Below are 21,214 nucleotides of genomic sequence, written 5' to 3'. Positions count from 1 at the left end.
AGCCCGACGCAGGGCTCTAGCTCACAAACTGCGAGATCGACTGAGCCGAAGTCGGACGCTTAACCCACTGAGCCACCCAGGCCCCCCCCCTCCTTTTCTTAACATTATAATGTTTCCATTCAGATTACTAAAAATGTGTTAGGGGCGCCTGGGTGGCTCAGTCGGTTAAGCGTCCGACTTCAGCTCAGGTCACGATCTCGCGGTCCGTGAGTTCGAGCCCCGCGTCGGGCTCTGGGCTGATGGCTCAGAGCCTGGAGCCTGCTTCCGATTCTGTGTCTCCCTCTCTCTCTGCCCCTCCCCCGTTCATGCTCTGTCTCTCTCTGTCTCAAAAATAAATAAAACCTTAAAAAAAAATTTAAAAAAAAAAGTGTTACAAACAGTATTAACTGGGGCATCAAAATATACTTGTTGGACATTTCCTACAGTTGGAAATTATAAACTATAAAAGATATCTTTGGGTTTGAAACATTTTTATTTCATATTACTTTCTTGGTATGGATTCCCAACTGGGTCGAGAGCTAAAAATACTATAACCGAAGTCTGTGTTAAAGTACATGTGTGTTTAAGTATATTTATTTGTATATTTCAAAGTCACAATGTAAAGAGGTCATACCCCTTTATAATCACACTATCAGTATATGAGAGTGCCTATTCTACCATAACCATTAGCAATTTTTTTTTTTTTTACCTCTTTACTGATTTGATAGACCAGAAAATACAATAGTGCCCCCTTATCCGTGGTTTAGCTTTCCAGTTACCTGCAGTCAGCCACAATCTAGAACCAGATAATCCCCCTCCTGACTTATTGTCAGAAAATCACAAGTAGTTGAACATTATGTCACAACACCTACGGCACTCACCTCACTTCATCCCATCACACAGGCATTTTGTCATCTCACATCATCACAAGAAGAAAGGAGAGTACAGGACAATAAAATATTTTTAAATGAGAGGGACAGACCATATTCACATAACTTTTATTATAGCATATTGTTATAATTGTTCTCTTTTATTAGTAGTTACTGTTAATCCCTCAGTGTGCCTGATTTATAAATTAAGGGGCACCTGAGTGGCTCATTTGGTTAAGTGTATGACTCTTGGTTTTGGCTCAGGTCATGATCTCACAGTTCATGAGTTCGAGCCTCACATCAGGCTCCACACTAATAGCACAGAGACTACTTGGGATTGTCTTCTCTCTCTGCCCCTCCTCTACTCTCACTCTCTCAAAATAAACAAACTTTAAAAAAACACCTTCTAAAAAAATAAAAAATATACTTGTGTAAGTATAGGAAAAGCATAGGATGTGTAGGGTTTGGTACTGTGGTTTTAGGCATCCATTGGGGGTCTTGGAAAGTAATGCCCCACGGATAAAGGAGGATCTGATTAAAAGATGGAAATACCTGTCCCCTATTTGGTGATTTTTAAATTCCCATTGAAAGTGCCAGCAACACCCCTCAATATCTTCAGGGAGAGTCTCGAACAAATCAGCTTGTGTTTTCATACAGCAGTTTAAAACATTTATTTGATTCCACCCATTTAGGACAGTTCAAAATGGGACTCGTAAAACTCAAACTGTCTTCGTGGTCATTTAATATGACCCACCAAGGAAGTATGACAGGGCAAATTACAACCCAGGAGGGAACAACTTCTCGGTCATTTCTGTTCCCATTAGTAGTAGTATTTCTGTTACACTGAGAACACTAAAAAGTTGCATCTCTTGAATAAGTACAGTTTATTAAATGTTACAAACATGGAACCAGGGATTGATTGATAGGATGCAATTCTACATGATTGTACTAGAAACAAAACACGATGAGAATAAACTGAAACACTGGATTTACTGAAGAAAAACTGACTTCAAATCTAATTTATTTCAGAAAATGTATTTCCTTAAGTGCCCCACAGTTTTTATAAGGTACAGCAACATGTAGAAAATGGAATTTCAGTTTTTAATGTCAATGTGTTTTGTGTTCTGCCATTTTGATAGAGTTGATATTTTTCTTGTAAGGCTCTTAGTCTTTCTGTAGTGAAAGAGAGAAAGTAAGGCATTGCTGAAGGGACAAACTGATAATCTCTTGGTAAAGTTTATTGTAGCTAATTTTTTTTTTAAGTTTTTATTTAAACTCCAGTTAACATGCAGTATAATGTTAGTTTCGGGAGTATAATTTAGTGATTCAACAGGTGCCCTCCTTAATCCCCATCAACTGTTTCACCCATCCCCCTGCCCACTTCCCCTTCAGTAACCATCAGTTTGTTAATTTATTTTTATTTTTTTTAATGTTTATTTTTGAGAGACACAGTGTGAGTGGGGGAGAGAGAGAGGGAGACACAGACTCTGAAGCAGGCTCCAGGCTCTGAGCTGTCAGCACAGAGCCCGACATGGAGCTCGAACCCATGAACCGTGAGATCATGACCTGAGCTGAATGTTCGACACTTACTTAACCAACTGAGCCATCCAGGCACCCGTTAAAATCTTTAATTAAGCTGACATTGTGGTAAAACTGCTGCATTAAATTGTAATTATGTTTAAATGGTAGTCGTGTACAGAGTGTCAAAGGAGGATAGTTTGAGAGTTAAATTAAGTGTCTTAAGTGAACACCAGTTTCTTTGAGAGAATTATGAATTGGATTTTGTTTTATTTTGTATTGACACTTTGTGCCCATATTTAAGCTGCAAGGACTGTAGGACCTATAATGACCTTTCCCACCTGCCTTCTCAATTATGCCCTACCCTCACTGAGACAAATCTCAGTGTAGAAATGGTCCTGGGGGGCGGGGGGAAGATAGAGAATCAGCACACAGTATTCTGCTAAGTGAACAGCGTCTCAAGACCCCACATAGATATTCTCCCTTAATAGAAGTGCCTACAATCATCACCAGAAAAGTATTAGGAGGCAAGAGTTACTTCACTAATCAAAACTTCACATTAAAATTAGTGTTGGGGCACCCGGGTGGCTCAGTCAGTTAAGTGTCTGACTTCAGCAAGTCATGATCTCATGGTTGGTGAGTTTGAACCCTGCATTGAGCTCTGCACTGACCATGCGGAGTCTGCTTGGGATTCTGTCTCCCTCTCTCTCTGCTCCTCCCCCACTTGCACTCCTTTCTCTCTCAAAATAAACTTTTAAAAAATAAATAAAGTAGTCTTAATAGTCTTAATGGGGGGTGCCTGGCTGGCTCACTCGGTGGAGCCTGCGACTCCAGATCTCAGGGTCATGAGTTTCAGCCCTACATTGGGCATGGAGTCTACTTTAAGAAATAAAATAGTCTTAATGAGATACAAGCTCTAGTCTCAAATCAAAAGGCACTCGTTGGGTTTTCAGTATAATCTTATATTGACAGCTTTCTAAATAGTAATGTAAATAAAAACATAATTGATGAACTAAAGAAATGGAATGCAGCTGTTTAGCACTGTAAGATTTCAAAGCTGTTAATTTGTGTACTTACCAAAACATGTTTGAGTTTGAGTTTAAAATTGTCTCGCTCTTATAAGACTGGCTTCTGCTTAGTTACATATTTTTTACTGGACAGGAACAAGCTGAAAGCTGGCTACCTAATGTCAGTGGAGTCTTCTGAGGAGTTCCTGGATGAAGTCGGGTCCCAGGCTCTGGTTGCTGGTTCATACACACCACCAGCCACAGTCCTTCAGCAGATTGACTCCATAGCAGACACAGATGTTGTAAATGTAAGCAAATGAAAACTTATGATTTAACATCAAACAATTTGACCTCGACCCAATTTCAGAAGGAATGCATAAATTCCCTTGGGCTATATATGTCACTGTCCTGCTGTTTGGTGCCTGTCCACCTGGTGTGGAGGTAGGAGGGCTCATTACCATCACGTCTGTAAATGGCTCATCAACTTGGGGTGTATGTATCTTCCTCATTCAACTAAATTACCAATAGGTTAAACCATTTTAAATTCTTAGAGGTCAAGAAGAGTTGAATTATTGGTAATTTCATGTGATTCAACCTAATAGTTGAGTTCGGTGTTTGTTCTCCTCTCAAGAAATAAACTGTTGTGCCAATCCCGCACGATCCAGGATCTCAAGATTTTTGTTCATCTTCTCAGCAGGAGACATTCTGCTATTGCTTTTTTTTTTTTTTTTCCACATATATTATTGTGAGACTGAATTGTTTTAAGGGCCAGGACCGTATCTTATACCTTTTTGTACTCTCTACTATGCCTAACAAATATATGAACTACAGAACAAATCCACAATCAGTGGGTTTTCCCAGTTTTTTCCACATGAAAAATGTTGACTCCTCTTGCATTGTAGAGGTCTCCACCATCTTCTCCCCAACAGCTCCATCTTAATGTAGGGACAATGAGCATAGAAAAAAAAGAAACAGGGTATTTTAAGGTCGTAACTTTGACTTGATTTCACTTCGCCCCGAAGTTTATCATTCCATACCCTTCCAAATGGCTCTCCTTTACTATACTGTTGTTGTGGGAGTCCCAGCCCAGCTGCCTCTTCATGATCTCCCTGTGCCTGAGACAGCATGGGGGACTGCTACTCACGGTAGTACATCTGACCTCATCGGCCAGCCTTTTTGCTTCAAATAGTGGCATAAAGGAAACAGATAAAAGTTTGACTTTTATGTTGACAGTTGGTGTATTTTTATCGACTCAGACTATTTGCCATCGCAATACAGAAACAGTAAAGTACTGCCCTGCCTGAGGCTGACTCTGCCCTATTTTGCAATGTCAGTGAGGTTTTCCCTATCCCCCTTTTTACCAGCTACCCTCATGTCTGGAGCACCACACTTGCTCAGTCACATGTAATGAGGGAACATTCAAAGGGACAGCGGAGCTTTGCTTCCTACATTGTCACAAATTAAAATAACGTACCAGCCCTCTCCTGTAGTTAATCTCACAAGAGGCTAGTACAGAATTGCTGGCTCAGGATGCCCTGTCCATAAACTCTTGAAATAACAAAATAGATAAGTTTATCTACTGCATAATACACTTTCTTATTTCTGTTAATTTTTTCTGTCATTTGTTTGTTTGTTTACTTCAAGGCTGCAAAGAAGTTTGTTTCTGGCCGGAAGTCAATGGCAGCAAGTGGAAATCTGGGGCACACACCTTTCGTTGATGAGTTGTAAATTCTGCAACAGGAAAGAGCTGAACATTTTCTCAGCCCAGAGCAGCAAACACGTGAAAGTCAAAAATCTCTAATAAAACATATATCTTTTTTTTTCCCCCAATAAGGTGAAATGTCTTAAAGCATAAATAAATTGTTCCCAGCTGACTTAAAGTCAATGAAACATTCTGTTGAAATGTTTTTCTCATGTCCTGGCTATCAGTTAATCAAGTACTTATTATATGCTGAGGTCTTTGTTTTAGATGCTGCAAAGGAGAACAGGAATCTAAAAGTATAGAAGCTCAGAAACTAATAAGATTATTATCGATGACTTTAAAAATTTTTTTTTTTAGTGTTTATTTTTGAGACAATGCAAGAGACCGAGTGCAAGCAGCGGAGGGGCAGACAGAGGGAGACACAGAATCTGAAGCGGGCTGCAGGCTCTGAGCTGTCAGCCCAGAGCCCGATGCGGGGCTTGAACTCACGAACCATGAGATCATGACCTGAGCTGAAGTCGGACGCCTAACCGGCTGAGCCACTCAGGCACTCCTTTCATCGATGGCTTTTAAAGATAAAGCCAGTTTAAACATCTGTCCTTTTGGGTCAAAACAATTAAATGGTCTGAGGTTTACCCCCTTTCTTTACTGCCTTTCTTGCAGTATAGTTATTTCTGAAAAATCTAAATTCCCTGTTAGTCATATCTTATATTCCCACTGCATCATTTTATGTCTGATTTATCTTCACTGTGTGACAGAGTTTTGTTTCTCATCTTTTCCCTCTTCCTCATCTGTTCCCATTCTGTTTCTTAGGGCTGAAGGTGGGGAGGGGGGTGGAACTTTATGTGCACAACTAGCCAGAAAATATATCTCTTACTTATTTTAAGTAGGGCATTTGAAGTTTGCAAAACAAGAGAAGCTAACTGTCTAAGTAAAAATGTGGCACTTACCTTAAAAATTGAAATTCTCTCTATGTTCATACATTCTGGTCCTGGGTTCCTCTGCCGCATTTTGTAAAAGATGAGATGTTCTTCTCAGAAGGGAGTGTGTTAATGATGTTGCTATTTTGGGAATAAGGTGGTGAGGCCTGTCTGACCCCAGGGAAGTCTTTGGATTATCACATTGAAGAATGTCTCTGACGGCATCAGAATGCACTTGTGAAAGAATGGGTAAGTCTGCACATATTCCTCCTGTAAGTATAGCAAACCTGTGCATAGCAATGCACAAAAATTAGATGCTCATGTGATCACCAGTTTGCAGACTGCTGCCTAAGCAACTTTTGATACAGGTTGACCCCTGCCCTTTTCAACTTGGGCAAAGTCTTCTAGCCAAAATGCATCTGAGGTAGAGGAGGCTGTGGATGAGGAAGAGCTTTGGTTGTCTCGCTTCACCATTGTCCAGTATGGAGAAGGGGGCCTCACTTCTCTCTTGGGATCTCTGTGAATCACCACATCAGCATTAATGCCTTTTCCTACACTAATAGTACGGTTCTTCTTTTTGTAGCCATGCCATTCTCTGGAGATAGACATTGGTCTCCTTGCAGAGTGATGCCCACTGGACCTTGAATATTTATAATACTTAAGTTTTTTATCTGAAACTACATCTTCACCGTCATCACTGCTTGCCAAAGGGTCTTTTGCCTGCTCAGTTTTCTTTGTTGTGCTGAAATGAAAAAAAAAAAAATAGTGAAAGACATGTATTCTTCATGTCTGCATATTCATTGTCCCCTAACAAGATATCTTGTAACCTGCTTTGGTTCATCAAAGAAAGGATATAATTTAGCTTTAGCACTTTGTGTTATTGAAGTTTTTCTCTCCAAAACTGTCTTTAAATTTGTTTCCACTCCTAAATGTAAATCAGATTCTGCCTTAAGTTTTTTCACATCACTTTCAAAAGTTTGAAAATAACTTGAGTCAGACTACTGACCAGAATATTAGCAGGTTTTAAGGTGTGGGTTAATTTCATTCCAGAATGACAGGTCAACCTGGCCATCTCCTCCACAGAACTCTTCTCATGGGTCACATGGGGTCAGTAATAACAGTGTCTTACTGATTTCCAAGGTATTCGGGAACTAGTGGACCTCTAAGTACACTAGTCATCAGGAAATTTTTGAGCCTTCTTTTTTTTCTCCTGAGAACCATCATTTGCCTCTCTTTTGGGTTTACAAATGTGTATTTATACAACACCCTCTACATCCAGATGTGTCTCATTCACTATTCCACTTCTCTGTTGCTGTCCAAAAGCTTTTAAAGATTTTTTTTGTTACCTGCCCCAACTATTGGCTTTCTTGAGAGATTGTATGGAGGTTTTTAGCAGAGGAAAGCAGCTACTCATATACCCTTGACTGAAGAACTGGTCGTCTTCAACTGAGCATGCAGCTTCAGAAGGGATGCATGTGGAGGGGTGAGGGAGGAAGGGGGCACCTGGTGATCAATGGAGTGACAGATGTTGCAGCCAGATCACCCTCACATCCCTGACTATTAGCTTTCTTGGTTGTTGAAACTTGGCCAATGCTTGCCTGCTATCATCTACAGTTCTCTTGAACTTTTCTAACATCTACATACTTGAGCCTGCCATTACTTTCCTGAACAAATGCTGTTACCTCCTCCCCCTCATCCTGGTGCTGTTGCCCAGCAAATCCGTTCTTAGATTTTAACATTCATTTAACAAAGATCTTTGTGATTATAGACCTTTGGTACATCTGTCCTGCTAAAAGGAAATATGAAGTTGTTTTCTTCGCCAGCCCCCAATCTTTTAGACTTGGCTTGCATGATCACTAATATTCTTGCAGGTGTGACCGTTGTACTTGCTCCCAAAACTTCGAACAGCTTTTCCGAAAGTTTCTCTCTTATAATAAACAGTTAGTAACTGAGCCACTAGTCTTATTGTGTGATTTTCCTTCATCCTTGATTTAGTGCTGTGCAAGGAGGTTCAGAAGACCTCAGGACTAGAACAGGTTGCCTTCAGACATGCCTAGGACTTCCTGAACAGCACGTGAATGAAAACAAAATCCAGGTTACTTTTTTTTTTTTTTTTTTCAGACTGCAAAGAATATCTTTTGTAACTCTGTATTAGGTAACTATAAAGGACAGGTAGTAGGGTCAGATTCTTATTAAACTGAAGTAAGATTATAAAGCCACAAACGAGCAGAAGTCAGAGTTAATTACAAACAGTTTTCTATCACTGGACCTGCCCAGAGCATTATGTGGAATATTTTCCAATGGGCACACGGTACCATTTACTCATGAAAAAGATCATACCAGCTTTGTGTAAGATGCCTTTTCTTTCCCTTTGTGCTCCTTCTCTGTCCTTTCCACATACATTACTAAAGTGCCTTAGATATAAGCACTTTGTTTCAAATTAAGAAAGGGATTTAGAAAGTGGTTGGTATTGTTCTTAAGTCCTGTGGGCTTTAGTCTCATACTTGAGTTGTACTATTTCTGTGTTTCCTCCTTATTTTTGAATGGTCGGTCTGTCGTTCTTAGATTTTAAAATTCTGTATCTCAAACTCTGAACAATTAAAATGTGAACAACATAGTCGTTCTATAAATAAGTAATTAAGAACTCAGCCTTGAGAGCTGCACTCCCCAGTACAGGGCCCACCAGCTAGGTATGGCAGCTAAATTTGAATTGATTAAACTTGAATAAAACTTAAAATTCTTCAGTTGCAAATCCTCACATTTGAGGCTCTTAATAGCCACATGTAGCCCGTGGCTACCACATCAGAACAGATCAAGAACATTTACACCATTGCAGTAAGTTCTTGGATATTGTTGCTCTAGAGACAGATCTGGTCACTCTTAGTCCTGTGACCACTGGCAAGTTTACACACACCTCTCTTGGCCTCAGTTTTCTTATGTAACCATGATAATAAAAAGAATTAACCTGAGGATTAAATGGCATAATACTTGTAAAGCAGTGTCCACCACATAGTAAGCAATGAATAAGTGTTCACTGTTATCATTAATGATTTTTAACTGTCATGATTGGTTTGGTTATTGGGGGAAAAACTTGTCCCTAATTTGTGTCTGATCTAAGGGGACAGCTGGTACCCAGCTCTGGTCCACTGTCACCATGTGAGGACACAAGCCCATCTTCTAATTTTTTAGGAGAAACCAGAGATACAGATAATTTCCATGGAATCTTAGATATGTAAATTTGGCAACTAATGCAAATATTTTTTATTTAAAAATTTTGAAATATACAGAAAAATGAAAAAAAGAAACCTAGTTAAATGAAAAAACTTACAAACACTTTGCTAGCCCTTGGAAAAGCCCCTCCGTATCCTTCCTTCTCTCTACAGTCACTGCTCTTCCAGCTTTTTAAAATGCTGTGGGAGACTAGCAAAGCACATCTGTTGACCATATCAGTCCCTTGGACCAAAAGTTGGAATATCTGAAGTAATGTCTATCCAGTGTGGACCATTTTTTAGTCCTTAGTAAAGTTCCTAGCCAGCTTTCCCTGAGCCCATCCCAATAACCAAAGATACACAGCTGTAACAACTAGTGCTCAGAAATCTGTCAAATTAATAAGGACCACTCTTGCATCAGAGCACTGAACTTGTCACTGAAGGAGAAGGATCTCATGTTCTACATGTCTTCATGTTCTACAGAACTTCCTCACATATCTGATCCTCAGAGGAGTCTCTGGTACTCCTGTGTTACAGATAAACAAGCTCTCAGAGATTAAGCGATTTGCCTGAGCTTCAAAGCTGGATTTTAATTTTCATTCACTCTGAATAAATGAGCCCTCAGCCATGTGAAAGTCCTGTGGTAGATTTAGCCTAACAATGCAGACTTAGTCCTTGCCTTCAGTTTACGTTCTCCCAGGGCAACATAGTAAACAATAGATTGTACAGATTACTTCATTGAAATGAGGATAAATGCTGTGAAGGAGATACACAGGTTTCTCTGAAAGCATATGACAGATGGACCAGACAGTGTTTTAACACTTCCTAACTTGAAGGCCCCTTGGAAAAATTTTGCACCATGAGCCTTCAACAGTGAGTAATGACAGAGTCCTAGGCATGTTGTACACAGAGAAGGGCAAGTGTAAAGTCCGAGGCAAAGAAACATAAGACAAAGAAGCTGAGAGGCAAAGTGGACTAGAGAGGGAAGAGGACAGCAGTATGTGGTGAGGCTGTGGGATACAGACCCCAGCCACATGCAGTAGCATAGACCAGTGTAAGGGTTTGGGCATTTATCCTGAGAACAGGAGGTCTAAAAAGATTTTCAGCAGGGAACACGTCACATTCAGATTTGCACTGTAAAAGGATTGTTCTGTGTAGCAAATGAATAGGGGAAGAGAGTAGACGGTGGCTCTGACTGGGGTGATGATAGTGGCCAGAGAGAGAGATGGACAAATGTGAGAGAGTCAGAAGATAAAATGACAAGTTTTGTGATTATATGGAGTGGAAACAAGGGAGATGGAGAAATCTAGCATAGCCTCTAAATTTCTGACTTATTCAACTAGGCAAATGCTCCCCCAGTAAGATAGGACCACCCCAAGGAGATAAGCAGTTAGCTGGCTCTTGATCTTTAGGCATAACGAGTGTGAGGGGTTTGTGATACATCCAAATGAAGCCACCAAGTGGGAGAGAGAAAGGGTTTAAATATACAAGTTTGAAGATGGTACAATTTGAAAATCAGTCCTGTAGGGAGAGGGACGGAAACCACAGGCATCAGTGAGGGTGCCCAGGAAATTGAGAGAAGAAAGCCAAAGATTGAACGCTGGGGAACTCCAAGGCTGAAGCCTGGGGAAGACGTTTCAACAGAAGAGGGGGTGGGAGTTGTACAGTGTCGAATGTTGCTCAGGAGCCAAACACAGTGACGACTTGAGAAGAGTCTACTGGAATCAACCTGAGGGCTGTGAGTGGCCCTGCAAAGAGGCCTCTTGGACAAGTGAAGACAGCAAAGCCTGGACTGAGATTGGGGGAGAGCGCCTGGGAAATCATCTCCTGGGGAAATGGCCACATCTGATACAGCTCTTCACGCACGTTTGGAGCCAAAGGAATAGGACTGTGGCCGGCGGCAGGGAGAGGGCAGCAGAGTCAAGGTGGGGTTTGTAAAGAGGCAGAGGCCCCAAAAGCCTTACATGTTATTGAGAAGGATCCACAGAAAAGCTGAATGTGCAGGAGACAAATGAGGGCGTGGGATCCACAGCACGTTTGAGGCTGACTCTGGACAAAGGGACACATTGCAGGTAGATTTGGAGGCCGAGCTCCCATTAGATGGTTCTCTCTCTCTCTCTCTCTCTCTTTTTTTTTTTTTTTTTTTTTTTTAGTTCCAGATTCAAGGCTCTTGCCTCTACCAATCTGCCTCACATTAGGTCCTGCAGATTGTACTTCTCCAGAAGGATTTAAAAACCCACTAAATTACTGCAGTGGTTTCACCAAGACCATGTGCTTCACAGGCTCTGGGGAACAGTAGCACAACAAAGTTTTCCTAAAACGAACGACTTACCGTGTTATCGGGAATTTGGTCTCAGGGATTAAATCATATATTTCTTGCCATTCTTGGGGTATGTCAATAAAATCTCGGTAAATCTTGATTTGTAGCACTGTTCCTATGGTGATGTGTTGCAAAAGTTTTAAAAATTCTCGAAGAGTATATCCTAACACATTGGCATGGCCAACACTAATCAGAACATCACCTGAAGAAGGAAAGAAATTATCAGTAAAATTAAGATAATGGGTCATTGGACTCATACCACTTCTGGCTGCACTGTGAGGTATTCCATTTTACGAGTTCAACCAGACTCCAGCCTTTATTTAATAAAAGTGACCAACTAGGTGACATGAGTGTCCTTCGCATAATGCATGCAAGATGTTTCTTAATAGCGGTGCAGAAGATATTATATCATGCTTTTATGGTATTTCTTTAGTCCTTGGTGTGAAAGAGGCTAAAAATCGTTTATAATCTGAACCATCCTTTAGGATTCTAAAAATGTTTGTTTCGAGTAAAATGAATAATCATTATTATTAAAAAAAAAAACACACTGAGTAAATGACCTACTTGCTATTGTACCTGCCTGGCAATTTCCAGTGCCCTCCACTCTATTAACATAAAGCCCTTCTGGGGCACCTAGGTGGCTCAGTCGGTTAAGTGTCCAACTTCGGCTCAGGTCATGATCTTGCAGTTTGTGAGTTCAAGCCCCGCGTCAGGCTCTGTGCTGATGGCTCAGAGCCTGGAGCCTGTTTCAGATTCTGTGTCTCCCTCTCTCTCTCTGACCCTCCCCCATTCATGCTCTGTCTCTCTCTGTCTCAAAAATAAATAAACATTTAAAAAAATTTTAACATAAAGCCCTTCATTTTAATTTTCTGCCTTGTGCGGTATTAGTTGAGCAAGTAATTCTGCATGAAACAATGGACATTTAGCATGCTTTAATTAAGCTTAAGATGTGTATATAGAGAGTATGTTGGATAAAGGGATTTGAAAGCTAGACTGCCTACTTTAGGGCATTGCTGGACAGGAAGGGAAGTGTGATGATCAACCATAGAGCTTCTGATCTCCTGGCAAGTGGGAAGAAAACCACATCTTGACAGCAAGTCCCTGGACCCCCTAAGTGCATATCTTTGCCCACCTCCCTGCCGCGAGCACCTAGGGCATGGACATGTAAACTAGATCCAGCCACTGGGCACTCCCACCTGGGTCACTGAACCTGGGCAGGAGGTGCAGCTGGGTGATGGAAACACCCGGTTTCTAGGGGTAGTTATATATGGCCCCGCGTTCTGTCATCATTTTCCAAGCCTGGTTCTCCAGCCTTTCTGGCAGTTCTGTTAGACTCAATGTTCTAAGTTCAGTGCCTTCACAGGCACTGTTTTCGATTGCTTGCAGTGAAGAATCCTGACTACTGCAAGGATATTCAGCAAGAGAGGAAGGAATACAAAGAAATTACTTCTTAAGGGCTCACATTAGGTAAACTCTTAGTCTTCAGATCTTACTAGAACTAACAGCCTGCCAAATGGTAATGGAGACTTTATCACTAACACTGGGTAAAGGGACTCCAATCAAGTCCCAAAGGATGTGTTCATTTCTCTGTGCGTGAGAAGCTAGGGACCTCTCAGTTACCTTCATTCCCAGACAGCAGAAGCCTAACCTCCAAGGAGGAGAGAGGATGCAGTACCTTCTGTGATACTACACCCCACTGTGCTGTAGTTGGGAATTAATGCTGATCTCAAAGGGAGGCTCCAAGGACAAACTTTCATGGTGCTAGATCCTATCAGAAACTTCAGTTTAAAAAGAACTTAAGTTTAAAAGTACTGAAGAAAATGAATACTTGGAAGGGTGAAGAAAATGAATACTTGGAAGGGTGAAGAAAAACCTGCTTTGGTCTTACAAAGTAGCTGATGATAAAACCAGCCTAGGATCTGCAGCTAACTTCAGAATGAAACAAGCTTCTCCCAGCCACCTGCAGAGTGTGCCATCTGAAACAGCTGTTCATCCTCCAGAGGTTAATTACAATGGCAAAACAAAACCAAACACCTCACTGGATGAGTTTACATGCCTGATGTTAAAAGGAACGTTTATAGCTGAAAGCTATGGCTTGGCATTCTGCTTAATTACGTTGTTGAAGGATGTTTTTTATCAAGAGGGCAGAAAATAAACAGCTTAATTCCCTGACCATCCTGACTGTAAACCAAAGGTGTCATTGTATGAATGTGATTACTCTGACAATAGATATTAACATTGCCCTTCATAAAGAAACATCAATCTGGTATTTATGAATACCAACCCCATTACACTTTTTTTTTTCTGTTTTAATGGGCTGTAGGAACCACATTATTATAAACCTTGTCTCGATTACCTACATTAAATCAACTTTGCAGCAGCCAAGCCACTACTGAAAAATAGATTTTTATTTATTTTTCTCCATCTCTCCCGACAAGGCTCTGAGTTCCACAAGCTCCAGGTGGCTAGAGACCACATCTGTTTGGCTTACCATTATGCCCTCCTGCCTAGCAGGACACCTGCACACAGTAGGCATTCAGGAAATGCTTATTGAATGAATGTGACCAATATATGACTTGTATTTACCTTCAAAGCTATACTATTTCTTAAGACTCTAGATATCAGTCTATTTAAAGCCATATTGGCCAAAAGGAATTTAAATTCAGCCAGAATAAACAACACTAAACTAAACTAGCAAATTCAATGGGAAATGAAACCCAATTTGAAACACCAGAAGAGAAAAATGTAAAACACGTGGATGAGAAATAATGGGGCTGGGAGGTAACAGGGTCGAAGAAATAGCAGGTCTGTGGGACTATCACCTCTGAAGATCTCATTCATTGTTAAAAGGACTGAATTCTGGTCTTTGAAACCAAGAACCTGAGGAGAACTGACTGACCCATCATGAAGAGATTTGGGACTCTGGACTCTCTCCGGTACTGAAATCCCACTTCCAGTCAAAAGTGTGGGCTCTCTAGACATGGGTTCAAGTCCCATCTCTGCCCACCCACTTAGCTCTGTGTATTGACCAAGTTACTACATCTCCAACCCTCTACATTGTGTTATCGACCTTCCAGGAGTTTGTAAAGACTAAATTAGATAATAGATGTGGAAACACCTTGCACAATGCCAGTGACAAACATTTATTATTCATTTACTAATGCACAGACATAATATGTGCCAGCATTAAAGGTAAATCCTGGATTTAAAAGATGAATTCAAGACTGCCTCTGACCTCCAGGAGCCCACTAACCGTGGCCACACCATGAGGTTCTGTTTCCTGTGCATAAAAGCACACTCCTGTCCCACTCCAGCGAGTGTGTGCTCTGGTTATGAATCAGCTTCTGTTACGTGACCCCAGAGAAACTGAGGAAAAGCTCATGGGAAACTGTGCTGGACTTCTTTTGGTCTGGAACTGTCTCCCTGGCGCTTTGTTCCCCAGCACCAAGCACTGACATTTGGAGAGAATGTTTTGGATTATAAACTGGGGGCAAACTTTCATAATGGCATCATTTATCTATTTTCTTCTTTAATCCCCTGCTTCTAACACAAGCTGTGGTTAGAATCACCTGAGGAGCTTTTAAATCATGAACTGCCCTGTCCCCAGCCCCCTATCAATTGAATCAGAACCTCTGGGAAGATGGGGCCTAGGCATCTCAGTTTTAAAAGCTCCCAAGGGGATTCTAGGAAGTAGCATTATAAATCAGTAATTTAATCCACTGGGGCTCCTGTACCACAATCATTTTTTATTTAAAGAAAAAAAGAAAGAAAAGCCACAAGTCAGGAAACTCTCTAAGAACAGCCTAAGAGAAATGATTGCCAGTATTTCCATAGAACTGTCGTTTTCAAAGCACTTTCATAAAATTTATCTCTCCAAATCCTAGCAACCTCTGAGGAAGGTAGCTGTTATCCCAATTTAGAGATGAGGTGACTGAGGCCTAGAAGGTTAAATGACTGCCCAAGGTCACAGAACTAGAAAGTGACAGAGCCTGGGCCTGACTGAATTCAGGCCCAGCTAAAACCAGATGATTCTTGTTTCTCACACCTTACCATCCCATTGTGCCTCCCTGACTCCTGAGCACAGCCCTAGAACTGGAGCAGACACTGGAAAACACATCTTGAACTGGATAGAAAATTCATTCTCCCAAAGACAAGAGAAGCAGGGCAGTGTTGATCAAAGGCCTTGGGCTCTGAAGTCTAACAGAGAGGGTTCAAATCCCTGATCCCTGGTGTGACAATGGGCAATTTACTAAATATCTGACTCCTTATCTATAAGGTGGTTTAATGCAGAATCCACCTCAGGATTGTCAGGAGGATGAAATGAGATCATGCTTCTAAACATTAACGATGATTAATACTGCCTACCTAGAAGAAGAAAAGTTTGTCCACAGAGAGGCATAAACTCTAGAATGACACCATCCCACTTGCCAGAGCGGGGTGAACCTAGACAAGGAACTCAATCTCTGTGCCTCAGTTTCCTCCCCTGTGAAAGGGGGATGACAATAGTTCCTACCTAGAGACTTACTGTAAGAATTCAGTGAAAAAATAAAACAGCAAAGGTTATTAAAGTGCTAGCAACCTGCTGGCCCACAGAAAGCTCTCAAACAATGTCATCATCATTATTATGGTTACACTAAAACCTATTAACCGGGGTCTCCCCGAGGGCAGATGGGGGCAGGGGGGAACCACAGTCACCTGGCTGGAGTTTTCCATCCGTGGCTGCAGCCCCCGTCCTGATGAGGTGGGTGATCTGGAGGTAGGGCCCATTCTGGATGATGATCAGGCCTAAGCCCAGGTTGCCCACAGTGAGTTTGGTCTGCTGAGTTTTGCTCAAGTTGTGTATGGATGACTTGACATTGAAGCCAACGTTTTTGCCTAATATAAAGAGGGGGACATTTTTTAGTCTTTCGCCTGGACAGCAGCATGACAGTATCACTGGGGTTCTAAAGCCAGATCCCTGGGGCAGTTCCTCAACCTATTTATTTCTCAGTTTCCTCATCAGTAAAGTGAGGACAGTACGTGTCTAGCTTGGAGACTTGTTATGAGAATAAATGAGACAGAGGGCTTTGCACAGTGCCTGGCACCTGCTGAGTGCTTAATTAATGTCAGTTATTATGTATTCACTTGACAAATGTTTCTTGATGCAGGCAGTGTGCTAAGAAATAGCAGTTTCTTGCCCTTATGGATCCTCCAGCTTAGTGGAAGAGACAGATACTAATCAGTCACATAAATAGATGTTGAATATCAAACTGTAACACATGCTATGAAGGAAAAATACAGAGAGCTCTGAGGAGGACTGCCAGGAGGCCAAGGTATCCTGCGGGGAAGGCAGTTCAGGCTTCATACAGGAGGCAAAATTTGAATCGAGGTCAAAAAGACCAACAGGAAATCTTGAGACAAAGGAGGGTGGGAGGGAGCAAACTGGACTGAGGCTGTAAGGAAAGAACAGAGATGCACTGGAGCACTCGTGAGGAGCAAAGTCACAGCCGACTGGCGTGGCCTCACAGGCTTACCTCACTGGAAAAGCTTAGGAGCAGTTTAAGTGGGACCCTGTAACATTTGTATTTTCTTAAACAAAACAAACAAATGAACCCGGCTGGCTGCTGTGCGGGGCACAGACTGTGGGATCCAGAGTGGATGTGGGAAATCGAAATGTTACTGGAGTCACCCAAGCATGCCATGGCGATGTCAGTGGAAATGGTAGCGAAAGATCGTTTGGGAGGAAAATCCGGGAAAATGGGTGGTGGTGGAAGGGTGCCGAAGTATGTTTTCTCCAGAACTGATTCTCACAAGAAAAGTTTCAAAGACTATGGAGTGATTTAAAACAAGTTACTTTCCTACGAGGAAGCTTCTCAGAAGACTCATTTTCAGTACACAGGAAGTTTCTGGGGACATTTGTTTTCAGCAGCTCTTCCTGAAGGACAAGTGACAGGCCTTTGCGAAATCCATGTGACTGTGGTGTTTTGGGGGGGCCCAAGAGGCCTGCTGAGGGAGGGGTGCCCCCTGTCCCCCCACCCCCCAGGTTCATGACCCTTCCCTGTAAGCAAGTGTCCTTGCTGTCTCCAACCTCACCTTCCCCCAAACCGCAGAGACTCTATAGAAAGTAAAGTAACCCAGTATAAAGAAGGTACCACATTCGGAGATTTTTCAGGATTCTGGGAGCCATTTGGAGCAGGTCAGACCCTCCTTCAGCCTCTAGCTCCTGAGCATACAGAGAAGTGGCATCTCAGGCAAGGTCTGAGTTCCAACCTCAGCTTGCTACTTCATTGTGCTTAGGATAAAATAATCTATAGGAGACCCAGTCTCAAAAGACAGCAGGGTTAAGGGAAAGAAGGCAGACTCAAAAGACTCCATACCACACGATTCCACTTTTATGACACTCTCCGTGGAAAGGGCAAAACTATAGAAACAGATCAGGAGTGTCAGGCACTGAAGTGCAGGATGGTGGCAAAGAGGAGCAAAGTAATTTGGGGACGGGGGAGGGAGCGTGTGTGGGAGGGAAACTTCCACATCTTGATGGTGGTGGTGGTTATATGTGAGTATTCATTGGTCAAAACTCAGAGCTATACACTAAAAATGGGCGGGGGGGGGGGGGGGGTAGGTTCTTACTCTATGTAAATTATAGTTTGGTAAACAAATGATGGCGAGGGGCTAACTCCCAGACCAAGAGGGTGACGTTCCCATTTTACAGGGGAGGCAAAGTAATGAAGGCTTTGTCTCCAGGGCGTCTCCCTCTCCCCACTCCCCAGTTACCTTTTTTGCTTTTATGGGCGGCCTTCTCCATGGCCCCAGGAGGGCAGACCGCTCAGGAGGGGCCCCCTGGAGCCGAAGCTGGAGTGGGTCCAACTCCCAACTGTTTCGAACCCGCGAGGAGGGGGCGCACAGCGGGCTGGCCGCTGGCGACGGGGGGACCCCGGGCGGCAAGGAGGTTTCCGGCGCTGCCCCTCGGGATGGCCGCCAGAGGGCAGACGTGGGGCATCCGTGGGGTCACAAGGCCTCAGCGGACTTGGAAAAAGGAGTGAGTGAAAGTTTTGGCTAGAACAAACTCGTTCAGGGAGCAGCACAGTGTCTGGCTCACAGTGGGTTCATCATCCATTCTTGGAAAACAACCGAAGTGGGGAGGATGGAGGAAGCACAGAGGCGGGTGTGGCAAAGCTGTGAAATTGTGGGGCCCAGGCAGACCCTAACTAGAAGCCCATATAAGATCACACAATCCCCTGCTGCACTCCCAGTAATGATATTTTTAAATATTGCTGCATCAATAGTCCCAACTGTTTTGGAACTGCACTGTTTTCATCAATGTTTTGCATGAGAAGAGGGGCCAAGGGTGGCTCGGGGGAAAAAAAAAATGAGTCACGATTAGGAGAGGAATTAATTCTTCCTTCTTTTTTCCAAAATAATTCTTTCCTCCCACACACACATTCGCTCATAGGACAAATATTTACTGGAAGCCCGCTCTGTGGTTTGTGCTGATGCTGGGGACACAACAGTCGGCAAGACAAACAAGGGCCCTATCCTTTTGGAACTTAGATTTAACGAGCAGATCAAGTGGATGATTTAAGAAAACTGTAAATTATCAAAAATATATTCTAGAAGAAACAGAAAGCAATGTGATGAGGTAGGTCCTGTCCTCATTCCCACTCCGATAAAACGGAGAAGCTATGCACCTTACATTCATGCCTTCAATAGTTATCAAGCACTTATTAGATGTCAGACACTGTGCAAAGATTTCCATGGTAAACCCAGTTTACCGGGCTGTTTCTGTGGCTCTACCCAGACAGTAAACCAGGGCAGATTTTCATTCAATAAATCCCACCTTGCAGAGGCTGAGACAAAGGGAAAGAACAGTCATCCATTTTCTTACTCTCAACCTCAAGGAGTCTCCAGCAGGTGGCTTCTTGTGATCGATCACCAGTTTCCTCCTCCAAACAGTCTGGCAAGGTGTCTATGCAGACACCAAATTAATTCTGTCATAAAATACATCCTTTTCCTCTGTTTTCCTATTAGTAGGGGGACAGTGAGAGTTTGTGGAACTAAAGCATGTCAGCATCGGAGGTTCAGGGAGGGGAGCCTATCGGCGCCTGGCACACAGGGTGTCCATCTGCCTTTCCTCCATCCCAGGCTGAAAACTCTCTTCAGGGCAGATGCCAAGATCACACCAATGGGTGGAACTGCAGGATACAAACGGTTGTGGATGCCATCCTGTGCTGCCCAGATCCCCCTTCGGGACTGAAGGATTTATTCCTGCTCCTCCACCCCACCCCTGCTTCTAGCTGAGCTCCCTGCCCAAGATTACACCTTCCCAGGGCAGCTAGCATTCAGTAACTGGTCACTGTGGGGTAAAAATATGGCTCCCTCAGTCCAGCTCGAGCAACCCTGGAGGGCAATCCCAGCTCCAGAGCGCCTGTGGGGTCTACTGAGGTCCTTCTGTGGCTGCACTGCTACCTGACTTCTCCCTTTGCCTAATGCTGCTTCCCCTTCCTCCCCTCATGGGCATGGCTTCCAAGAGCACTCCCCAATAAACTCCTTGCAGCTCAAGAGTGTTTCCTGGAAAGCCCACCCAACCTGCAGCAGCTAGCACCAGGGATGGTCTGCAAGAGTAGATGCCACGATGGAATTTCAGAGTTGGGTGACCCCGCTGTCCAGGTGATAATGAGGACCCCATCCCCAGTAGAGGAGGTGTATACATCACCTTGGGCACAGGGAAGCACTAAGATTGTTCCATTTTTCACCAGAGAAAATTGAAACAGTTTGTCACCCACATGATCCACCTGAGTATCTCTTAGTGCTCCCTTGCCCTATTTTGACAGTGAACAGACAAAAAAAGCAGCCACAGCCCAAGAAATACATGGCAACAAGTGGCTCAGACTCCTCAGGGATGGAGGTCCGAACCACCCCACCACATAAGCCACCTAGACCACCAGAGGTGCTAGCAAAAGGTGAGAGGAATCTAGGATGGGCAGGAGAGGAGGGAGGTGATGAGCATGTCGCTTATGCCTGGAGAGGAGCTGCAGCAACATGGGGAGCTGGGGTTTGTCCTGCTAACCTTCCTCTCATAAGATTCCCATGGGAAAAGATGCCCACCGGGGTCCTGCTTTCAGAACTGAAAAGAAGCAGGTGGATCTTTGTGCAATGGGTGCACTGTGACAAATGTTGCCCTGTGCTACCCAGTCCTCCTGAAGACTGAAGGACTTAGTCCCCAGCTCCTGGGAAGGTTGTAGGTTCATGGATCTCAGCTGTTGGCCCTTTCAAGGAATTGTCTTTGGCTGAAGAGCAGCCATACCCAAGGTCATTCCTGAGGTAGCTCAACTCCAATGACTGGTCCATGTGGGGATATAAAGGCTTGGCCCCTTTTCCCCAACTCTGAGTGGCCACCCCAACTTCAGAGTTGCTCACAGGGTCTGCCAAAGCCTCCAATAACTGAATCACAGCCAAACTGCTCCCTCTGCCTTCCCTCCCCCCAGAGGAGTTGCTCCTTAGTGCACTCCCTAATAAAGACCGCACGCTAATCCATAATCTCTGGTTGGAGTCAGCTCCAGTGGAACCCAATCCGTGAGACGAAAGGAGATTTGAGCCCAAGGCACAAAGTGTTAACCTCTGGATTTAGCTCTTTGGTCTTATCTAATCCCAGAACCCCCAGGTGCATGTATATGGTGCAGCCACCAAACTCTTGGCCTTCATGGTGAACTT

General features: G+C 43.2%; 2 protein-coding genes and 1 long non-coding RNA gene across 4 annotated transcripts in view; 2 read left to right on the top strand and 1 right to left on the bottom strand.

Annotated features, from left to right (window-relative positions):
* Positions 1–5,280, top strand: part of LOC131501155 (cytochrome b-c1 complex subunit 2, mitochondrial) — a 31,624-nt gene extending 26,344 nt beyond the window's left edge. Inside the window, exons 13-14 of the mRNA XM_058710898.1 lie at positions 3,528–3,681; positions 5,018–5,280. Of these exons, the coding sequence (XP_058566881.1) occupies positions 3,528–3,681; positions 5,018–5,101 (238 nt within the window). The 3' untranslated portion in view covers positions 5,102–5,280. The remainder of the gene's footprint in view (positions 1–3,527; positions 3,682–5,017) is intronic.
* PDZD9 (PDZ domain containing 9) lies at positions 1,853–18,434 on the bottom strand. 2 transcript variants are annotated; one of them, XR_009256664.1, is made up of 6 exons: positions 18,278–18,434; positions 16,220–16,399; positions 11,537–11,726; positions 6,026–6,737; positions 3,444–4,308; positions 1,853–2,021 (listed from the first exon to the last, which is right to left on the bottom strand). XR_009256664.1 is itself a non-coding variant. In XM_058710899.1 (4 exons), the coding sequence occupies exons 1-4, from the start codon at positions 18,306–18,308 to the stop codon at positions 6,344–6,346; spliced, it is 795 nt and encodes a 264-aa protein (XP_058566882.1). In that variant the 5' UTR covers positions 18,309–18,434; the 3' UTR covers positions 5,936–6,343. The 2 variants fall into 2 exon arrangements, 1 of the variants encoding a protein (XP_058566882.1); XM_058710899.1 differs by lacking the exons at positions 1,853–2,021; positions 3,444–4,308 and having other exon boundaries at positions 5,936–6,737.
* A 20-nt stretch (positions 18,435–18,454) lies between these two features.
* LOC131501160 (uncharacterized) lies at positions 18,455–20,062 on the top strand. The gene is made up of 2 exons (XR_009256666.1): positions 18,455–18,542; positions 19,646–20,062. It is a non-coding gene; the product is annotated as an uncharacterized LOC131501160 (long non-coding RNA).
* The last annotated feature ends 1,152 nt before the right edge of the window (positions 20,063–21,214 follow it).

The sequence above is a fragment of the Neofelis nebulosa genome, chromosome 18 (assembly GCF_028018385.1).
Source record: "Neofelis nebulosa isolate mNeoNeb1 chromosome 18, mNeoNeb1.pri, whole genome shotgun sequence".
NCBI lineage: Eukaryota > Metazoa > Chordata > Mammalia > Carnivora > Felidae > Neofelis > Neofelis nebulosa.
The sequence above is the reverse complement of the archived record's forward strand: the minus strand, read 5'-3'. Positions and strand labels throughout refer to the sequence as shown.